This window comes from Xiphophorus hellerii, chromosome 12, assembly GCF_003331165.1.
Source record: "Xiphophorus hellerii strain 12219 chromosome 12, Xiphophorus_hellerii-4.1, whole genome shotgun sequence".
Classification (NCBI taxonomy): domain Eukaryota; kingdom Metazoa; phylum Chordata; class Actinopteri; order Cyprinodontiformes; family Poeciliidae; genus Xiphophorus; species Xiphophorus hellerii.
This window is the reverse complement of record NC_045683.1, coordinates 28,484,685-28,504,542: the sequence shown is the minus strand read 5'-3', so window position 1 is coordinate 28,504,542 and position 19,858 is coordinate 28,484,685. Positions and strand designations below refer to the sequence as shown.

The 19,858-nt window shown below is 40.5% G+C and overlaps 1 protein-coding gene across 5 annotated transcripts in view; it reads right to left on the bottom strand.

The window, feature by feature from the left end:
* kat6a (K(lysine) acetyltransferase 6A) overlaps positions 1-19,858 on the bottom strand; it is a 52,156-nt gene that overhangs the window by 25,223 nt on the left and 7,075 nt on the right. For all 5 annotated transcript variants that reach the window (XR_004341118.1, XM_032577651.1, XM_032577647.1 and 2 more), the window contains exons 3-12: positions 10,091-10,199; positions 8,271-8,386; positions 5,666-5,747; positions 4,717-4,831; positions 3,297-3,613; positions 2,794-2,906; positions 1,804-1,919; positions 1,476-1,617; positions 1,222-1,383; positions 11-104 (exon numbers count right to left, since the gene is read on the bottom strand). Coding sequence is in view for 4 of the 5 variants with exons in the window: in XM_032577651.1 (XP_032433542.1) it covers positions 11-104; positions 1,222-1,383; positions 1,476-1,617; positions 1,804-1,919; positions 2,794-2,906; positions 3,297-3,613; positions 4,717-4,831; positions 5,666-5,747; positions 8,271-8,386; positions 10,091-10,199 (1,366 nt within the window). In the remaining variant the exon portion in view is untranslated. The remainder of the gene's footprint in view (positions 1-10; positions 105-1,221; positions 1,384-1,475; positions 1,618-1,803; positions 1,920-2,793; positions 2,907-3,296; positions 3,614-4,716; positions 4,832-5,665; positions 5,748-8,270; positions 8,387-10,090; positions 10,200-19,858) is intronic.

The following is a 19,858-nucleotide window of genomic DNA, read 5'->3' as shown; positions in this document are numbered from 1 at the left end:
GAGTCCTTACTAAAGTCGATGAGAAAGCGTCCGTAGCCCTTGCGCTGGTATTGTGGAAGAATCATGATGCATGATACATTGTATTTCTGTTGACAGTGCTTCTCCTGCAGAAGAACAGAATAAAAAATATTAGCTTTTTTTTTTCTTTGAGTGAATGGACATAGGGTTTTTATTCTGTTTTCATTCTTGCAGAGGGAAAAAAGTTGATGAATGATCCTTAAATATAGGATTGTAGGGTGTGCCTGCAGCGTTTGTTTATTTCATTTAATCCGATTAGATTTTTACTGCACTTGCAGAAGTATCCAGTCCCTTTGAACTCATGTCCCAACCACACACTTCCGTTTATTTTAATGCCATTTTATGGGATAGATAAGGTAATGCATAATTGTAAGAAACGATTTTTTTCCCCAAAAAAATATTTGAGAAGTATAGCTAGCATCTGACTGGTCCATTCTAAATCAGCAACAGGACTGCTATCGTGTAGGTACAACTCAAATCTTCTGCAGTCTCTAATTTTTAACTATTTCTCCGTATTTAGCTTCACTGATTTCTCTAATTCATTCGCTTTGATAAGATTACCTTTCTCTGATAATCATGATGCTGCCATGTTTCATAATGTCCCATAACTTTTTGGGGGAAAAAATGTTGTAAATTTAGATAAATATCTCCTTTAGAAAATCTGTCATATATATATATATATATATATATATATATATATATATATATATATATATATATATACAGTATATAAAAAGTAACCTCTCTTTATGATTCAAAATAAAGATAAACAAAATTTAGCAAAAGGAGGATGGGTAGTTTTTTTCCCTGTAAGGTGGAAAATTATGTGTTATAAAAAAGCACATAAATTCCAACATAATGAAAAGAAAAACAGATCTAAAAGAATATTACTGGAACTTTCAGTGTGGAATTTCAGTGCAAATATAAGAACAATATTAAAAACGGTTTAATTTGTTGTTATATCTACATTTAAAACATTAGCTGCTTCTTCTAATTCCTTTAGCTAAAGTTATTAAGAGCCATTGTTTAAGGCCCAAAGAGCCACTTGTGGCTAAACTTCTACAACAACTTTTAGAATAAAAACTGAAGTTTGTGGCTGTAAGAAAATATGAAAAGGTTGTCTGCGCACTGGTTCCTTTTTAATGGTGTAAATGTATATATCTCATAAAAACAGAGCTTCGGCATGTTCCGAGTCCTGCGTACCTTGGAGAAGTAGCCGACCAGATGGCAACCTTTGTTGTCGTTCTGCGTGAGGACGTAGAAAAGGAAGGGCTCGACGTCGTAGTAAAGGGTCTTGTGGTCCAGGAACAGCTTGGCCAGCAGACACAGGTTCTGACAGTAGATTGTGCTAACGTTTCCATCGACCTGTGGCGAGACGAAAGGGTAAGACGTCAATGATTAGGACTTTTGGTCTCGTCTTTTGACACCCGGTCGCGTTCCCTGAACACATTGCTCACCTCAAAAACAGAAACCTTGTCCTTCCTGTAGATCTCGTTGGCCGGAGGGTGGAACCAGCTGCACTTCTTCATGTGCTGGTAGAGGATACTGCGGCTCTTCATGTAGCGCAGGCAGAACTCACACAGGTACAGTTTGGGGAGCCTATGAAGACGGACAAGATGGTTAAACGTGAAACAAGTCCATTCAGACTACAGATGACAGCAAGCGACAACTTGTGGCGCTTTAGTTATTGAAGGTAACTGTTATTGAAAGTAACTGCTACACCTATGAGCGCCGACTGTAAGTCATGTACATTTTGTGCTAATATTTTTTGTTGTGTTAGCTTACCTGCTGTACTCCTGCGGGTACGGAGACGAGTACCAGGTCTGGATTTCAAACTTGCCAAATTCAATGACTGACGGACAGCGCATCTGTGGGTCTGGTGGACCAGTCACGCCGACTTTCTGTTTGGATCAACGACAGACGAGGAAATGGGTCACAAATTGCTCATCATTGGCAAGATAGGCATTAGAGATAGACCAAGAAGTGACTGGTCATGATTAACAGCGGTTACCAAATAAAGAGAATTAAGTTAGATACTTCCAACTTCAGATAGATGTTTAAAAAGGAATGGGATTTTGATTAAAATTAGCTCTTTTTCAGAACTAATGTTTAAGATTGGCACTGTGGCGTTAGCTGAATTAAGTTTTCAGTTAGCTGTGTCTACGGCTGTCTAATAGACGTATTTCACTGGGATATTCCTAAAAGGACACATATTAAGACATGCAGAAACACACACGTGCAGGTTTAAGATACCCAGGGGGAACAGGCCTTGTCCTAACACTACCCTGTAGCTTTAATCCATTAAATCTTTACAGACCAGTGTGATGAGCCCTGCCCGCACTTTATGGCAATCATGAAGTCTTTTCCACTGCTACTCATCCAGATTAATCATACTTTTTACAGTCAAATAACTGCTCTGTCAGCACCGAACACTTCAGCGTGGCTATTCCAGTCAGAATCCAGGTTTCTATTAAGGCCTCTGCTATGCCGGCCAAACACCCACCGTCTCATAGGTTTACTGTGACACATAAACCCGGGATATAAAGGAGCAGAATTTATGCTTCGTCTCTGTATCTACTGTCTAACCTGTCAGGGCACTGACAGTAAAGTTTATGAGCCTAACTGACAAGTGGGAGTGGATGTGTACAAGGAGAAAGAAGAAAGGAGGACAACAACCTAGTGTAATCAGTTTGTAGCACAGTGTTTTGTCCAAGTTTGACTTTCTGCATGTTGTGCATTCGCGTATTCCCCTCTGAGATACTAAGGGATGCGTACCTGAAGCGCCAGCTCCTGGATATGTTTGAACAGTTCAATGTCTTTTTCTGTCAGGTTCTCGTGTCCGGGCAGTTTGTCTTCGTCCTCCCGCCAGTCGCTGCCGTCCTGATTGTCTGCAAACCGAAACAATGAGCTGACATGAATGCAAATCCGACAACACTAGAGAGCTACCAACATTCTCCACAAAGGCAAACAAATAGTTGAAGCTCTTGAGGATACAACGAATAAAGTGGTTAATGTTCTTGATTAAAATCTTAGCATTTCTTCTACTCTGCAGTTTTACACTTCAAACTTCAAATTTACTTTAAATCATTAGAAATAACTTCACAAAAACTGCAGATGTTTTCTTTTAAATCATTGCCCTGAAACGATCGAGACAGATTCGAAATCAGTAACAAATACAGAACGGTTCAACGTCTCGAAAAGAGGGATATAAAGGTTTACGCATTTAATTCAGAGTATTGCATTGATGTCTCCGTCGGCAACAACAAACTCATCCTCACCACCCCCGTCATCTCCTTCTCCTTTCCGCCCCGCCTTCTTCCGAATGCGGCACTGCTGCGAGTAGTCCACCACCTCCTGCCGCGCCTTGCGGCCCGCCGGCGACGGCGTGAAGAACTTGGTGAGGGCGTCGATGAGGCCCTTGGTCTTGCTGTTGAAGTGCAGGCTGCTGTTGGACTGCTCGTCGTCCCCGCGCATCGAAAAAAGTAGCCGGTCATCGCCGGGGTAACCTTCGCAAGAGGAGCTGGAGGAAGAGTTGGCTGAGGTGGAGCGCTTCCTCCGACCTCGGCCTCCCAGCTTCTTGAAGGGTCGCCCTGGTCTGTGGGGAGAGAGGATGGGAGGGGGCTGAGGTTAGCCTGATTGAAGGAGGATAATCACTCTGCTTAGCACAGTGGTTCCCAAAGATTTTCTGGGCCCCCTATGGATTATAATAAAATCCCCCCCAAAAAAGAAAAGAAAAAAAAAAATCAACTGGGAACACAGATCGTTCAACCAGACATAACCCTATATACATATTTTGTTTTCAAACTCCATTGAAGTTCATTTCACACTTCAGGTTGCAACAAAACTACAAACCATCTTTACAGTGAAACACTTTTGTCTAACAGTTTGTTTTTCTTGTCATTCATCCATACTGCTTCCCGCGGTATGGCACGGCCCCCTGCAATGGCACGGCGCCCCCCCTTAGGGCGCGCCCCACACTTTGGGAACCACTGGCTTAGCATGTGTCGTAGCTGTTAGCTTTCGATAGCATATACGGTATTTTGGAAAAGCATCTGGGGAACTTTTAATTGTATCCATAAACTTTAAACTAACTTATTGAGACTTGCTACATTACTGCTTAGTGCGCTTTAATCGAGTATTAAAGCGCACTAAGCTTTAATACTAAGCTTTAATTTTAGGCCTGGTCAAAAGCAGGCCTCTGTCTCGGTTCGGTTGAAGTGAACTCTGGTGCGGTTTGAACACATATACATACTTAGAAGCTGAAATTTACGCCTATTCTTTGCAAAAACAGATCCGACTTGATGGAGTGTTTCTGTGAATATCAGGATTCTTAATAGGATTCTGATATGGACTTTGACTAGGCCTTTCAAACATACGTACATGCTCTAACCTATTTCTTTGCACTGCTTGATGTTGGTCTATGGTCACTGGCTCGCATTGTTTCCTTCCAGGATCAACTGGATTTCATTCAGTGTTATTAAATTAAAGGTGGCTTCATAACCATTTATTTAAAAAATATTTTTGAATTATGTTGAATCATTTTCCTTCTATTTTACAGGAACGGGCTTCTGTTGTGTTAAATTCCTGAAACAAACTGACTAAATCAAACAGTTTTAATATAATTAAACGTGGAAAAGATGTGATTTCCCACCCTGTGGATTTGTCCACCATATTTTGCAGCCAGTCTCCCCTCAGTACCTGTTCTTGGGCCGCCCCAGCGGCGCGTTGTATCGCCGTTTGATCTGCGCCGCCTTTTCGTGCAGAAGCGTCTTTCCCTTATTCCTGGGTTGGCAGATTTGACAAATCCACATGCCTGAGAAAGAGAAAAGCAAAAAGAAACGACTGATTGCAGCTGGAACTCAGGAGATGGTTTTAACCTCCATTAACCTTCCCCATTTCTCTTCTCCCTGTCTAATTTCATTTTCTCTTTTCATGCTCATATTCCGGTCAGCCTTGTTTCGCTCTTTAAAGGGAAAAGAGACTAACTGGTAATTTAGGGCACTGAATGTTTATAGCCAATTAAAATAGAAACAGAGTCAACTGGAAATGACTCCTCAGAGCTTTTACAGCTGTTTTTTTTCTCTCTTTACAACAAGAATTTATAATTCTTGTTAGTTCCTCAATTTTCTCAAGCTCACCACAGGATGACAAAGCTGCATTTGAGTTAATTGCAAACATGAGAGCTAAACATAAAAATGCTGAAAGGTGACGTTTCCAGCCAGTTTGGGTCACCACCTTAAAAACTTTACACAGCAATTATGAATTTGACACTATTATATGAGTTACGGGATTAATCAATGTTAAAAGTGTTGCTTTGGCAGTGTGACGAAGCCATGTATGCGTCTGATTCTGGGTCTAAAATCGGACAAAGAAGCCAATTTTTTTGTTGAACTCAACTACTAAAACAAATACAGAAAAATTAGAACAACATTTTGTCCCCTCCTTATTAAATATCTCAAAACTAAAATCCCTCCATTGGATGAGATGTTAAAAGCTCATCCTCCAGCAGCATGGACAAAGATCAGACAAAGGTTTGATGCCTGAATGGAAATAATCTAATAATTGTTCATTTTCTGTTGAATTCAAAGCGACCCTCTCTGTCATGGAGGTCAAACTGAAGCCCGATCGCTGCATCCTTATGATTTACCTTTGGGCATCCGTGTGAGAGGCGGATCGCAGCACTCCATGTGGAAGCCCCGGTCACAAGAATCACAGAACAACATGTTATCCTGCAGAGACAAAAACACAAATATTAACACGTTAGATGCGCTTGACGTAGGACTGGCTGATAAATTGATTTGATCAAATTTTTGGTTTTTCAAGTTTACATTTTTGAAAAATCTGGATTTTAAATTATAATTTTTTTTTTTTTTAACCAATGCCCTTTTTGCCGCACGTTAGGCCTACGGTCTTCTTTGCCAAGTGTGTTTGAAATTTTCAGGTCTACTATGATGGAGTGTTAGGGCCAGGCTGTGACTACTATTTTTTAATTATGAGAATACAGTTATAATATCGCAAGGATAAAGTTAGAATAATAAAAGAAGTAGTAATTTTACAGGAACCCCAATATGAAAAGTAACAAAAAAATGTAAATGATTAACGTTGAGCATCTTGTGAAGTAATACTTCAGTAAAAGTGTTACATATAATAGTTGATACAGTTACTGAATCTTTTAACACATCAGCATCAAATTATTATCAAGGTTCAAACGAGTCTGCACAAACTCAGCTTTTTTTCTGGTCATTTTAAGGTGGGTTTTCTTTTTTGTAAAATTGCCTCTTTTTTTCTGACACTATGACTGTAATCTTGTAAATAAACAAAAATTCTTGAAGCTTTGAACTAATAATCCATACAACTCATAGAAGGGCTGACAGGAATTAAAATACTTTTATTTTCTGTCATTTCTTGTTTTAGAAAATAAAGCCAGGACAAAAAAAAAACAAATAAATAAATAAAATCGATTGAAATCATTCTGGTATGACCTGCGGCCTCATGCATAAAGGAGTGCGCAATTTTCACACTAAAACTTGGCGTACAGAAAAAGTTAGAAAAGTGCGGCGCACAAAAAAATTGGATGCATAAAGCCGTGCGCACGCACGTGGTTGAGCACCTTTCTCCTTTATGAATCCCAATTTGCGGGAAATAGAACGCAGCTGCTGGTCCGCCCTGTCGCCACTTATAAATACATATGTAAATTAGTATAAATACCTGGAAGTCTGCCACCACGTGAAGCAGTAACCATGACAACGTCCTTGTTCGACGCAGTATAAGTATTTATAATAATAATAATTATATATTTTATTTAAAAGGTGCTTTGAGGACACATAATGTCACCTCACAACAATAAAAATACATAAAAATAAAAAAAATCCAAATAAATAAATAAAGAGATCGTGCAAATGCCTGTTTGAACAGCAGCGCGTTCAGCCGGGATTTAAAGATCCTTTGAGTGGGGAATGTGGACGTTTATTCTAAATACTATAATGCTTCATGTCCATAAGGCGCATTCATAAAGCGGGCGACTCAACTGAAGGACGACTGCAGCTGGACCGGTACCGGTACCGCACGGCTCTTTTGCTCAGAGCTCCAGGACGATCAGTCTGAGTAATCTAAACGCTCATAAACCATCATCAACATTTCCCAGCTGATCAATATGATCAATTGCTCCCTCTGAATCCTTCCATTGGCGTTGTTCTCCATCAGAGCCAAAGCTCCACAATTACACGGCTCACCTTAACACAGCTACTTACAGTATATACGTGTGATTGCATACACACCTTGGTCACCTTAAAAATAATCAAACCTGTTCATTATTTTTAATCAGCAGGTTTGAGTTAATCTGCTGATCGAATTTCAGTGAGAATGAAATGACCCCACAGGTGCATTCCATGCGCTGCGGCACACGGACCAATGCGTTACATCTTTATGAGACAAAAACTGAGGAAAAGTACTATTTACATTCAAGCGAGGTTTTCACATACTTTTATTTTTATTTTCTTTATTTTGTTTGCTTATTGTCTGAGGATAAATGCGGTACAGTTTCATTGTTTACGTTTAAACAATAAAATATTAAAATCATGAAAAGCATCGGGTTTGATGCTTCTTGGTGTAGATATCACAGAATGTCGTCAGATTTCAGTGCATGTAGGTGAGTTTTGACGCTTTGCAGTTTAATATTGTCCACAGAAAAAGTTTGAGTGGTTGCTGCACATTTTCATGGCAACGAAAAACTGTGCGTATATTTACACAAACTTTGACGCAAAGATAATTTTTATACATGCCGACTTGTGCGTAAAATATGGCGCCGCACATTCTTTGTGCGTACGCACGCTTTATGCATGAGGCCCCTGGAGTTTTTGAGCCAGATCGCCCAAAATTAGCTACGCAGTTCTCCTTTCACTACTAAATCTTTGCTCATAAAGTCAGTCTGGTTCCACATGCACTATTGTGTAAACTCTACACAATAGTGCATGTGATAACAGAAAAAAATACCTGAATATTCATACAGAGGAGCCCATTAAAACTGCTACCCTGATATGTAAAAAAACTTGTGAATTTGGTCGCACGCTTTGAGACATCCAAAATAAATTATTTCATCAAACGCCGCCCCTCTTCGCACGACGGAGGAGAGAAACGAGAGGAATCGCTCGGCGCCGCAGATCAGCCCATCTGACGCTGAAAGTGAAGAGGAGCGCGCTGAGGGGATGCCGCCTGTCTGGCTGCCAGTCGGCCATGTTTGTTCCTCCACTCACCGCATTCTTCCCCTGATCCTGACAGCTGCTGCAGGTCTTGCATTCGATGCACTGCCACCACAGAGCTTTGACTCGTGCCGTGAGCTCTGGGGAAAACTTGAGGCAGGACGGGTGGCCTGTAGGAAAACACACACAGACACAGAAACAACTGCATCAACATCACACACTGATTTCTGGTTGCTGTGACTGACAGCTCTTGACACAGATGCATGATTGTAAAAAAATATAAGATGAAGAGGGGTGGGACAATTCTGGGATTTGAAAGCCATCGGCGGATCAAACTTAGCTGCAAAGTTAGTGATCAGACCTGAACGACAATCTGTCAGAGCTGAGGGAAGCGGAGGATCTTTTTTTACATCATGTAAGGACTATAAGAGTAAAACTAGATTGATTCGCTTCAGATAAACAGGAAACTTGTATTCCTGCTGCGGGAAACGGATTGTTCAACTGGAAAACTGATGGAAAGGTAGCTGAAGTTCGTGTAATTAACAGTACTGTTAGCGACATATTAAAATATTAAAGACCTCGGAGGCTTGCGATTGGCCGACTGCGACTAGAGGTGGAGATTACTGACGCCGTCAGTTCAGAGGAAAAAGCTGAGAACTGCTCCACTGACAGCTGAGAAGCCAAATATAAAAATATATGGAAAGATTCATTTACACTCCTGATAAAAGGTGTGTGTTAAAGTCAATTAATCCAAACCACCTCACTGGAAAATAAAAAGCAGATTTTTATGTCTCTACATTCTTTAACTGGAGGGAATAAACTTCACTGTTAGGATAGAGCTGTTTAAAAACTCTAAGGTTTTATGGAAGCAGAGAGATTTCGAGTCCTGTCAGCCATATTCGCCATGTTTTGTATCATTACTCTGTTGAATGATGAACCTTTTTCAGCTGCAGATTCCATCAGATTTTTACTTTACTGCTTTTTCTGAGGCTTATTGATCTTAGGAAGAGAAACAGTCCCACAGCATCACACCTCCTGCACCTGGCTAAACAGTGGGCAGGCGGTGCTTTTCTACAAACATTTTCCCTTTGTTTCAAACTTGAGCTATAAATAAAGGTTATTTCAGCAATCGATTATAATAATCAGATCAAAAATAAAAATTGAATGTCCTCTAGATTTTTTTATTTAACCATGTAAGCCTTTTTTTAATAAAATATTAGAAATACTTGCAAATAAAGAAATACTTTAACTGATTTTTTAAAAATAAGAAAATAAACATTTTATTCCCTAAAATGCAATGACATAGCATTTACTGAATTTGAATTAGGTGAGTATAAAACATTACACTTGAGGAATTCTGGCTGAAACATATTTACAGACAAAGGCGTTTTATCTTAAATGCAAAATGCGTGTGTATTTTGTACAGTTCTGTTGCAATTACTGCTATAAGTATGCTGTTCTTTCAGCAAATAACCTTATTTTGAGTCAGTTAACAATTAATCGATTACTAAATTAGTTGACAATCGTTTCACTAATCGATTAATCAGATTAATCGTTTCAGTCCTACATCAAATCCACCTGGGAAGTCTGTTGCTGAGACCAACGTTTATTTCACTGATGACCTGATAACTTTTAAACATGGTTGAAAGTTTGTCCCCCCCACTGAATAACTGTTTCCGTGTGACATTATGCACGTCTTAACCAGAGATCCCAACGGATCTGTCTTGAGTTTTGGCGTGTAGTCCAGCTTCAGAAAGCAACCCAGAGTCCATACATACTTCAGTTCATAATGGTTTTAAAAACTTTTATCTGAATAAAATATTTGACACCCTTTACTTCCAACGTCAAAATCAGGGGTTTGAACCTGCACTCACCGCTGTTGCCGCAGTCGGCGCAGGAGATGAGCTCCTCCGGCTTCTTGTCGCGGTTCTGCTCCTTGGTCCCCAGACAGAAGCTGCAGATGGGGATGGGCTCCGCCACGGGCTGCAGGAAGGACACAATCGTCTGTCAAATTAATGGCTTCAAACGAAAACAACACCGAGGCCTCGCGTCCCGCCACGGTCAACGAGCGTCGCCGCGTATATTAGCGAGCTAACGGCGGGCTGAAAATCACACAGACGCCGCAGAGCGTGTGTCTGTGTTTGAGCAGCTAGTTCAGGGTGATGAGGAGCGTGAGAGCTGCCGTGACGGCAGAGATTGTATTATTTATGTGGCGCCGCCATGTGTCGGAGTCTCTGCTGATCACAGGACGGTGGTTACGCGCCCTTGACCGACGCCGTTAGCTGAAGTGGTTTAGGTGGGTGTTTCTGACCGCAGAACGTCCACAGATGGGGAGGCTCGATGACGAAACTTTAAAATGTACAAGCAAGCATAAAACAATGGGGAAAAAAAACAGAATGATGTATGACCAGTGATGGTGGAAGGAACTGCAGGTGTACTTTTACCTCAGAATAGAGGACCGTCAAAAGAGCGTTGGTGAGGCTGGTGTGTGTTCAGCTTAATGTGATACAGGAATGTAACCAGTTTGGTGCAATCAACTGAACTTTAGGGTTATATATGTTATAAAAAGAGAATCCACACTGGTCTACTAAAATGTTGTTCAACTTTGACAGTGGTGATAGTCATGTTTTATTGGCGCTGGCTTATGTTTAGCAAGGTTCCCTCAGAAAACTTGCAAAACTTTAAAATGTTTAAAGTTGACAGGAAATGCGAAAATATCACTTGATATGTTTTACTGAAAGATTGGAAGATTAATACCTGAACACCAACTATAGAGTCTTAAAAAATGCAAACATTTTAAAAAGACTTAAGTAAATAAGCAATGCTTAGCCTGGTGGTCTGCCAGGCTTGTAACACACTGGGGGAAAACCCTGTTTATTATGTTTCTCATCCAGTTTTATTTCAACGCATTTTAGCGCTGCATAATCATTTTTAGAACTGCAACTAGCGATTGTTTTAGTTATTGATTAATCGATTATTCTGGCGATTAATTGTACAAAAAGGTTGGCACAGATTTTTCATTTAAGTCTGTTTTATACAATATTAGAAATGCACTAAAAGATTAAAGTAAACTATTGCATTCTTTTTTTAAATAAGAAAATGAACATTTTATTGCCTAAAGTGCAATGACAGCATCCTGTTAGTGCACGCTTGAGCATTTGTAGCAAAGAGTGTAGCTAAAAAAAATACTTCAACCTGTGAAATGCTTATCAATACAGTGCAGGGCTGATCAATTGACTATATTACGGTTTAACCAATTAATAACTGGATAGTTTTACATAATTTGAACCGGGTGAGGCTTGAATTATGCCACTCGAGGAGGTTTTGGATAGAACATATTTACAGACAAAGACTTGTTTTTAATCTTAAATGCAAAATGCATCTATTTTTGTACAGTTTTGGCTTAATTACTGCACAGAGCGTGTTGTTCTTTCAGCAAAATGGCCATTTGTAGAATCGATTAATTGATTACCAAATTAGTTGACAATTATTTCTATAATTGATGCATCATGATTAATCAGATTAAACATATCAGCAGTAATAAAAAAACGGGAATAATTTTAGTGATCATAGTGAAACAAATGATCGCTAATCACGTAGTAAGTAGAAAGGAAGAAGTCTGGATGAAACTGTGTGGCGATTGGAATCAGTTGATTTTTCAGCTCGGCTGAAAATCTGAAACCTGATGCAAACAACGAGTCGTGTGCAGCGTAGCTGTTGCTGAGGAACAACGACTAGAAGTTAGCCATGTTCAAATCGAGTCAGGAGAAGCACAGAAAGGGAACAGGCTAGTTGGGACAGCAGACTCGTCAACTTTGGAGTGGTTTAGCCTAGGGCTGAAACGATTCCTCGAATGATTCGAGTACCTCGATTATTAAAATTCCTTGAGGAAAATTTATCTGCCTCGAAGCGTCGTTAAATTACGTTTTATTATGTAGCGCACCGTGTTCTGCCGGATCATTATCTGTGGAGGGCAGCGCTCTTACTTCTGTTGTGAAGTGCTAGCAGCATGGTGTTGAACTGTGCGGCATGTTGTCAAGAGTTTGGGGGAGAAATAAGGATTGTTGAATTTTATGGCGCGACGGTTGGACTACGACAGCTTTTGTGGCGTCGGAATCGCGTCGTCACAGTTTTGGAGCGAACAGTAGGAATGGCGCTGAGAAAGAGAGAGAGATATTCCTCGGATAATCGTAAAAATACTCTATAGAGTATTCGATTACTAAAATATTCTTTTACAACAGCCCTAGTTTAGTCCTGATTTTAAAATAGTAACACAATGGAAGAAAGTTCCAGAGTCTTGGAGCCTCTTAAGAACGTCTCCGTCTAGAATGAGGAACTATCAGTGGGGCATCAGACTCAGGGGCCCCATGCTGAAGATGTATGGATGCTAGCATCCTCTGATATAACCCGGTGTCTACCCGCGAAGAAATTCAGGCGTAACAGATATAAGGGTTCACACAAACAGTTCTTGCAGCTTCTACAGAAAAATCAGAACTGGCAGGTTGCCGCTTTACAAGACCTGGAAATTAGATATAATATTCAGATCTTTGCATATTCGGAGAGACTAAATGTGAGCAGATTGTTGAGCCGAACTTCAAACACAAGCATAATACCCTGCAATGTAACACAATTACTTGCTGTTTTCAGTAAACTGCAAGTGAAGATCTGCATTTAATCCAATACGCTCCATGTGTGCAGACCTCAAAAACAAAGACTCTTTATGAGCTGAAAGTGTCATGGGGGGAAAAGGGGAAAAAACTAAACTATTTTCAAAGTTTAAAATTAACCCCAGTAGAAAAATAATCATAAAAAAAGAAGAAGAAAAGAGAGTTGATAAATTCCTGTCCAGCTTGTCAGACAGTGAGCATCCGTGTAAGAGAAGCAATAAAGATGGAGACTTGGAAAAGAGACACAGCTTTACTTGTAAGAAGGGGAACACTGTTTTTTTTAAAAAAAAAAGAAAAATAGAAGAAAATAAGCAAGTCTCAGACCAGCTGGTTTTCTAAGGCTCAGCTTTGTAGCCGAGCAGCAGAGAGAGAAAAGGCCAGGGCGAAAACAAGTTGCATGACATCTGGGCCGGTGCTTGCTAACAGCCGTGTGGGGGAAAAGCTAGAAACAAAGGGAAGGAAACGTCTTCAACAATCTGGCAAGGCTGGAGTGAAGCTTTTTGATCGCTTCGCTTTTATGTTGGTCCGATTCCCACAGTTTGACTGCAAACATCTCACGCTGGAGGGGAGGAAGGCGCTTCTGTTCCAACAAAAGCAAAAGGATTCAGACTATGAGAAGCTAAAAAAAATAATAATTAAAAAAAACACAACAAGAGTCCCAAAACTCCTGCAGCTTCAAAAACCGCTACAGTTACGGTAGAAATTATAAAATGGAACTGTTTATAGTAAGTATTTTTGTAATCAGCCTTCTTTAGCCACTTTTAACACATTTAAAGTTATTTAACACAAAGCCTAAATTGCACAGAACTATTCAAAAATCAAAAACATTTTCCATATTTGCTCTTAAACAAAATTCTTCTGAGACTGTGACAAATAGCTGCAATGCCTTTGCTCAGACTCCTTTATGAGGCTTATGAAACCAAGACACCAAGCGTGTTGTTATCTCACACAGTTTCAGTTGTCATCTGCAACAGGAAACGGAGACGGCAGTAAAAGCTCGGCTGGATTTACATAAAAGAGAAAGTTTATTTTAAATTGAACTCTGTAAAAGATCATCATGGGTTTGTTAAGACGTCAGCAACCTGCGGTCAATCGATCCCAACACCCGACTAGCAGACAGCAGAGTTGGCAACGGCCTGAGACGAGACGGAAATGTCTCGCCGAATTCTAGTAGTTGCCGTGTTGAAAGCAATTTTTAATGCATCATTTTGTGCGATAAGAGCTAATCAGTGTTGATAACTGTGAGGTAGAAAGTTTTGGGGCTGCATCTAACGATTATTTTTGTAATAGATTATTCTATGGCAACTTTTTTTAATGTGATTAATCAATGAATTAATCTGATCACTTAGATTAATCGATTAACTCAATTAATCACTGATTAATCTGATGATTTAATAATCTAATTGATTAATTGAATTAGAAAAATTGGCAACTTCTGGGTTGCATTGCAGTCCAGAAGTGCGGGAGTGCTGGGTTGCATTGGACTGCATCGGGGGCCGATTTTGGCACAACTTTGGCAAACGACGGCGGAACGTGCCGACAAAGTCACATCAAATTCGTTTTGGCTGTTCCCGTTGGAATCGCATTCAAAAAGATTGGACATGGGCGTGCCGTGGCAGCGTAGGGGTTAGCGCAACCCATGTTTGGAGGCCTCGAGTCCTCGACGAGGCCGTCGCGGGTTCAACTCCCGGACCCGACAATATTTGCCGCATGTCTTCCATCCTCTCCTTCCCCCTTTCCTGTCAGCCTACTGTCATATAAGGGACACTAGAGCCCACAAAAGACCCCATGGAGGGGTAACCAAACAAAAAAAAAGATTGGACACATGGACGTGACTCAAAATGAAAATAAATAAGAATCAGTTTTGGGAGTTCACATTCATTCTAACACGTCTGTCCTGGTAACTAATCTCAAAATAAAAATAAAAAATCAGATTTGATCAACATTTGCCTGCCGTGTGAACATAGCCTTAGTGACTCTGCAGACAGAAAAATAAATAAATTGGTATCGGTTATATTTGAAATCAGCAGGTCGGGCTTTATAAAGTTTAGTGATCCTCCAGAAAATTGCCATCGGTGCACCACTACTGTAAACATATTCACAACCATCCCTAAATTATCCGATCCAGCTTCTCTTGATGGCAATGTCTTTCCTTTCTTCCAGTTTACTTCAACTTCCATTTTCTGTCAGTCCATCTAACTACTGTGAATTTTACAGTTGCAAAACTAAGAGATATTACTGCTGCACATTTACCAGAACTGCAACATCGTTGTACACAATATGAGAAAACTTGCGTGGCCTGTACTAAACGTGAGTTTGACAGACAACTTGTTATCTGGGGCAAGGGCTGGATAACATGCCTGAAAATCATATCACAATATAAGCGTTTCATTTCAAATCGTTGGATAATTATTGATTCGCTTTTTGTGTTAAATATTGGAAATTCTGCCAATTTTTAACATTCTCGTTTTATCCAGTTTTCACTCAACATAGTGTTTTTATTTTTAAGCAGCTATGAGGCACTGTGCTGCAAGATACTGAACAAGTTGTTGCTAGGTAACCAATGAGCGAGTTAGTTGGTACCACCTAGCCGTGACAGGTTGAGAGGCTTTCCTCTGCCTACACCCCCCAGAATGCTGTGCGGTTCTACCTCGGAGTTATTGAAAATTCTATCAGATGCATTATCTATTGATATTGATCAAGTGCCTATTGCGATATACTGTATATTATTGATTTACTGTCCAGCCCTATCTGTGGTCTATGTTTGCTATAAACCCAACGCAGAAAGACATCAACATTGTTTACTTTTTATTGCAAGAATAAAGAGGAAAAATTATCACAGTCACCAGTATTATTACCCACGTTCCCCCTGACATCGCTCAGCCCTACTGTACATGGGTTCCGATGTCGTTGCAAGGTAGCAGGCTTTAGAGTCAAAGGTGATTTAAACGGAAGCAAAGTTCTCCAGAAAACCTCAAAATATCAAAATATGAAGAAATCAAAGTAACCAAAATTGCATAATTCCGTACAACGCATAGATTCTGTTGGAAAAAAACAAACAGTGGATTAATACCTGAGAAACTCATTAAGTCTTAAGATAGTCTTTGTCCAAACAGTGCAGCAGCAAAGAAGCAGGTAGGCACGTTGTTTTGGCTGGGAAGAGACAGGGACAAGAACTTGATTTATTAGGTTCATTTCCTTCTGACTCAGGCTGCCTGCAACACACACACAGCCCGTTACACCTAATGCAGCACAGCACCTGAGAAACACAGACAGGGACGTGGTGAAAGGAGGAAGAGGTAAACACACAGCGGAGGAGGAAGGAGGAGGATAAGCAGCAGCTTAACAGTGAGAGGTTTCGGGTATTTTTTAAAAAAAATTCCAGCCCCAATAGTGAAGAATATTAAACTACAATCCTGCACTGGGGTGCAATTAGACTGAAAACTCTCCATATGATCTTAAAACATTCTGAAAATAATTATAGAGCTCAACAGAACAAAGCTGTGGAGCAACACAAAGCCACAAGATGGGAAAAAAAAAGAAAGAGGGAACGCAAAAAAAAAAGGAAAAAAAGCGAGAAAATAAAGAGAGACACGAAGAGGAGACAAAAATAACAATCCAGAGGGCAAAAAAGGGGGAAAAAACAGAGAAAATCTGCAGCAGTGGCAGCCTGGGTATGACCAACACCTCGATCATTCCTGACATTTAACCCCTTAAAAGTCGCAAAAGTGAGCGTCGCCTCGGCTACAACTGGGTTCAGATTACAGGCTGCTACTGGAAATTAATCCCCAGCAGATACTTACAAAAAAAAAAAAAAAAAAAAGCTAATCCTGCTTCAGTGGCAGGGATACAGGAGCTACAAAAACACATTCCTCCTGAGAACTGCTCCTCCGCGTTTCAGACTTTTTCTACCCTGGCTGCCAAGACGGCCGTTAGCAACACGACGACACTCCGGAGATTTCTCACTGTCACCGTTTCTCATGGCCGACATTTCTATGAAGGACTGTGAAAGCAGAGGTAAGGATTTTCAGGAACCGAATTCCTCCTGAATTCACGCCTCGTGGTGACGGCTAGCAGCTAGCTAGTGCTTCAAAAATAGCGCCTTAACTGACTTCAAAACCCGTCTGGCGGGTAACTGGTTTTTCTTCAGAAACACATGCCCAGGTGGAAGCGCCAGGTGAGCGTGACCCGGTCCGACCCCCCCTGACTCAACCGCCCACGGTGTGTCTCGAAAGCGCTCACGCCCCTGTGCGCACGTCTGGTGTTTGGGATTTTAAAAAATAAATGTAATTTTCAAATGTTTTCCATCGGTAATGTGATGTTAATATTTTAGAATTCAACAGGAAAATAAAGAAATAAAAGGAGGGTCAACACAATGTCAGTCACAATGCAACAACAATATAGAAGTTATGTTAGTAAGTTTATTATAACTTCAGTTTTACCATTACTTCCACTTTGATTTTTTTATTTTGTCACTTTGTTGACCCTCCTGGGCCACCGTACTTTTCTTCACACTGCACAGATCACAAAATTGTGCAGTTTCTAGTAGCAATCGTTTTACACTTGAAAGAAAAAAAAAAAACTATCTCAAAGGTAGCTTTTCAGCAAAAAGTCGAGACTTATTTTAAATAAATAATTCTTGAGTATAGATTTTTTTAAAAAAGATAAAGTACCAGTTCACAGGCAGATTTCTTTAACTTAAAATGAGAAAAATGCCTTCTAAAGCATGAAAAATTGTGTACATTTTTTTATCTATATTCAATAATTATTTACTTGAAACAAGATTACATATGTTGAAAAGTTACCTTTAAGTTAGTTTTGCCTCATTTCAGATATCTGCACCAGAAATTAAACCAAAATTAAGATTTTGTGCTTCTGCAGAGCAGAGAGAAGTAGATATTTTTATTGAGGTGAATGACTTTGGCCCCCAAAACCTTCAGGTGTGATGAATTCTCTTTTTTTTTTTTTTTTTATCCAAATTAGCAAAATGATGACAAGACGAGCAGGAAATGTTGTTTCTTCGAGTCCAGAATCCAGTTTTCTGTTAAATTGTTCAAAACAAAATCATATTACATTTAGAAAACATCCTAAATTGATTCATCATGATCTCTGCATGAGCGATGATGTTTTAAAAGGTTTTTCATTTTGGGAGTATTTGCAGCTAAATGTTGCGCTATTATAGATGTTGCAAACTGGGATGAGAAGTTACAGAAAACACCAAGATGAGCTCCAGTATTCCCCGCTAAAACAGAAGCTTAGAAAAAGACAAGAAAAGAAAGAGAGAACAATGAGGAAAAGAAATAATAGAAGAAAAACAAAAGTCAAGATGGACACACAGCAGAGTAAACCTAATCACTGACAATCTCAAATTCCTGTACGGCAACCAGCTTCCAGGCACTGTGTAACTTCATGAAATATCAAACTCCCCTGTCTTCCATCAGCTCTCCATAAAAACATTAACTCTATATACATAAATATCTATGTAGAGGTTAGCCAGGGAGCAGAAATCTTAACGACAGCATCAAACGGCTGGCCGGCCTCCAGCAGTTACTTCCACAGCTGCTCCACACATTGGCTAGCTGGACAGCGGCTCTGCTGCAGACACACGCTGCCAATGCCAGATGCCGATCACCGACTGGCGAGCTCAAGGTAAACGCTCCCCGCTGGGTGATCATGCTAGAGGACCTCCATTTGTCTCTGCACCGCATGGGATTTTCTTTGACTAGGCCACCGTTTTGATCCAAGCCACCCCGGCGTAGCTCCGGATGTATGCTTAGGGTCCGTTTCCTGCTGGAAGATGAGTCTCTGGTCTAGTCCAAGTCTTTTGCTTCATTCTTAAATACTTTGTATTTAGCACATAAAAATCTATATATTAATGTCTGCAGTTGCGAGCTAATAGAACGAGGGGAAAATAGCAGAGAGGTTCTGATACTTCTGCAATGAGATGTTAACAAGAAAATAAATGTTTTCCTTTCTTTAAAAAAAAAAAAAAGTAAAGAAATTACAAATGACAGAAAATATCAGAAAAACTTGCTTTCATTTCAATCATCCCTTATGGGAAATGACATGGAATCAAAAGTTCTAAGAAATACCCTCTATAAAACACGACTCTATAAAACTCCGGGCAGAAAATTAGCCTCTGACAGGGGAGCACCGATTTACAGGCCAGTCTACTTATCAGTGCCGATTTCCTTAATTTTGGGAAATCGGTGATCAGCCAAAAATCTGCAATCGGTGCACCCCTCGTTTCTGAATTTAAAAAAACAAACATTTCAGAATGGAATCTCTAGACATTACGACTGGATTTACAAATGCGAACAAAATCCCAACGACATGCTGCAACTGCAGCAGAAGCCGGGAAAGAAAACACATCACAGTAGTAAAAATGTACCGGCCAATCAGCATTCGCCGTGAGGATGCGACAGCTCCTGGAGCTGGAGATACGGTAGCCACCGAGAACGAAAGAAATATTACATCGGGGGAAGGTTAGTGGGACGGTTTGGGAGGTGTGCACAGCGAATGCGTCGGGTTTTTCACACGTCCTCGCCGTGACACGGCCTGGCTACGGGGAGAACTCTGGTTCACCCCGCTCCAGCTGTTAGGGAGAGGGCAACCGGCGGGCAGGAAGGCTGCCTTCACCTACTGTGATTGGATGAACAATAACAACACACACGCTAAAGTACATAACCATACACACACACACAGCTGAACGTTAAGCCCGTCCCACCTAATGGCTGCTCAGGGAAGCAATGAGCTTTGCCACCTATACATCCATGACCCCTAGTTGACTTCCCTCACCCATTTCTCTCCCCCTTCATGACCTGGCAATGGCACCCTATTAGGGGAGCCAGAAATAGGCTCTGGGATCCCGTTTGAATAGCACGCCCCCGATGCAACCATCAGCTGCAACCGAAGGCACAAATCTCCCCGCAAATGGGGTCAAAGCTAGTGCTCAGCCATTTGTTTTGATTTCCC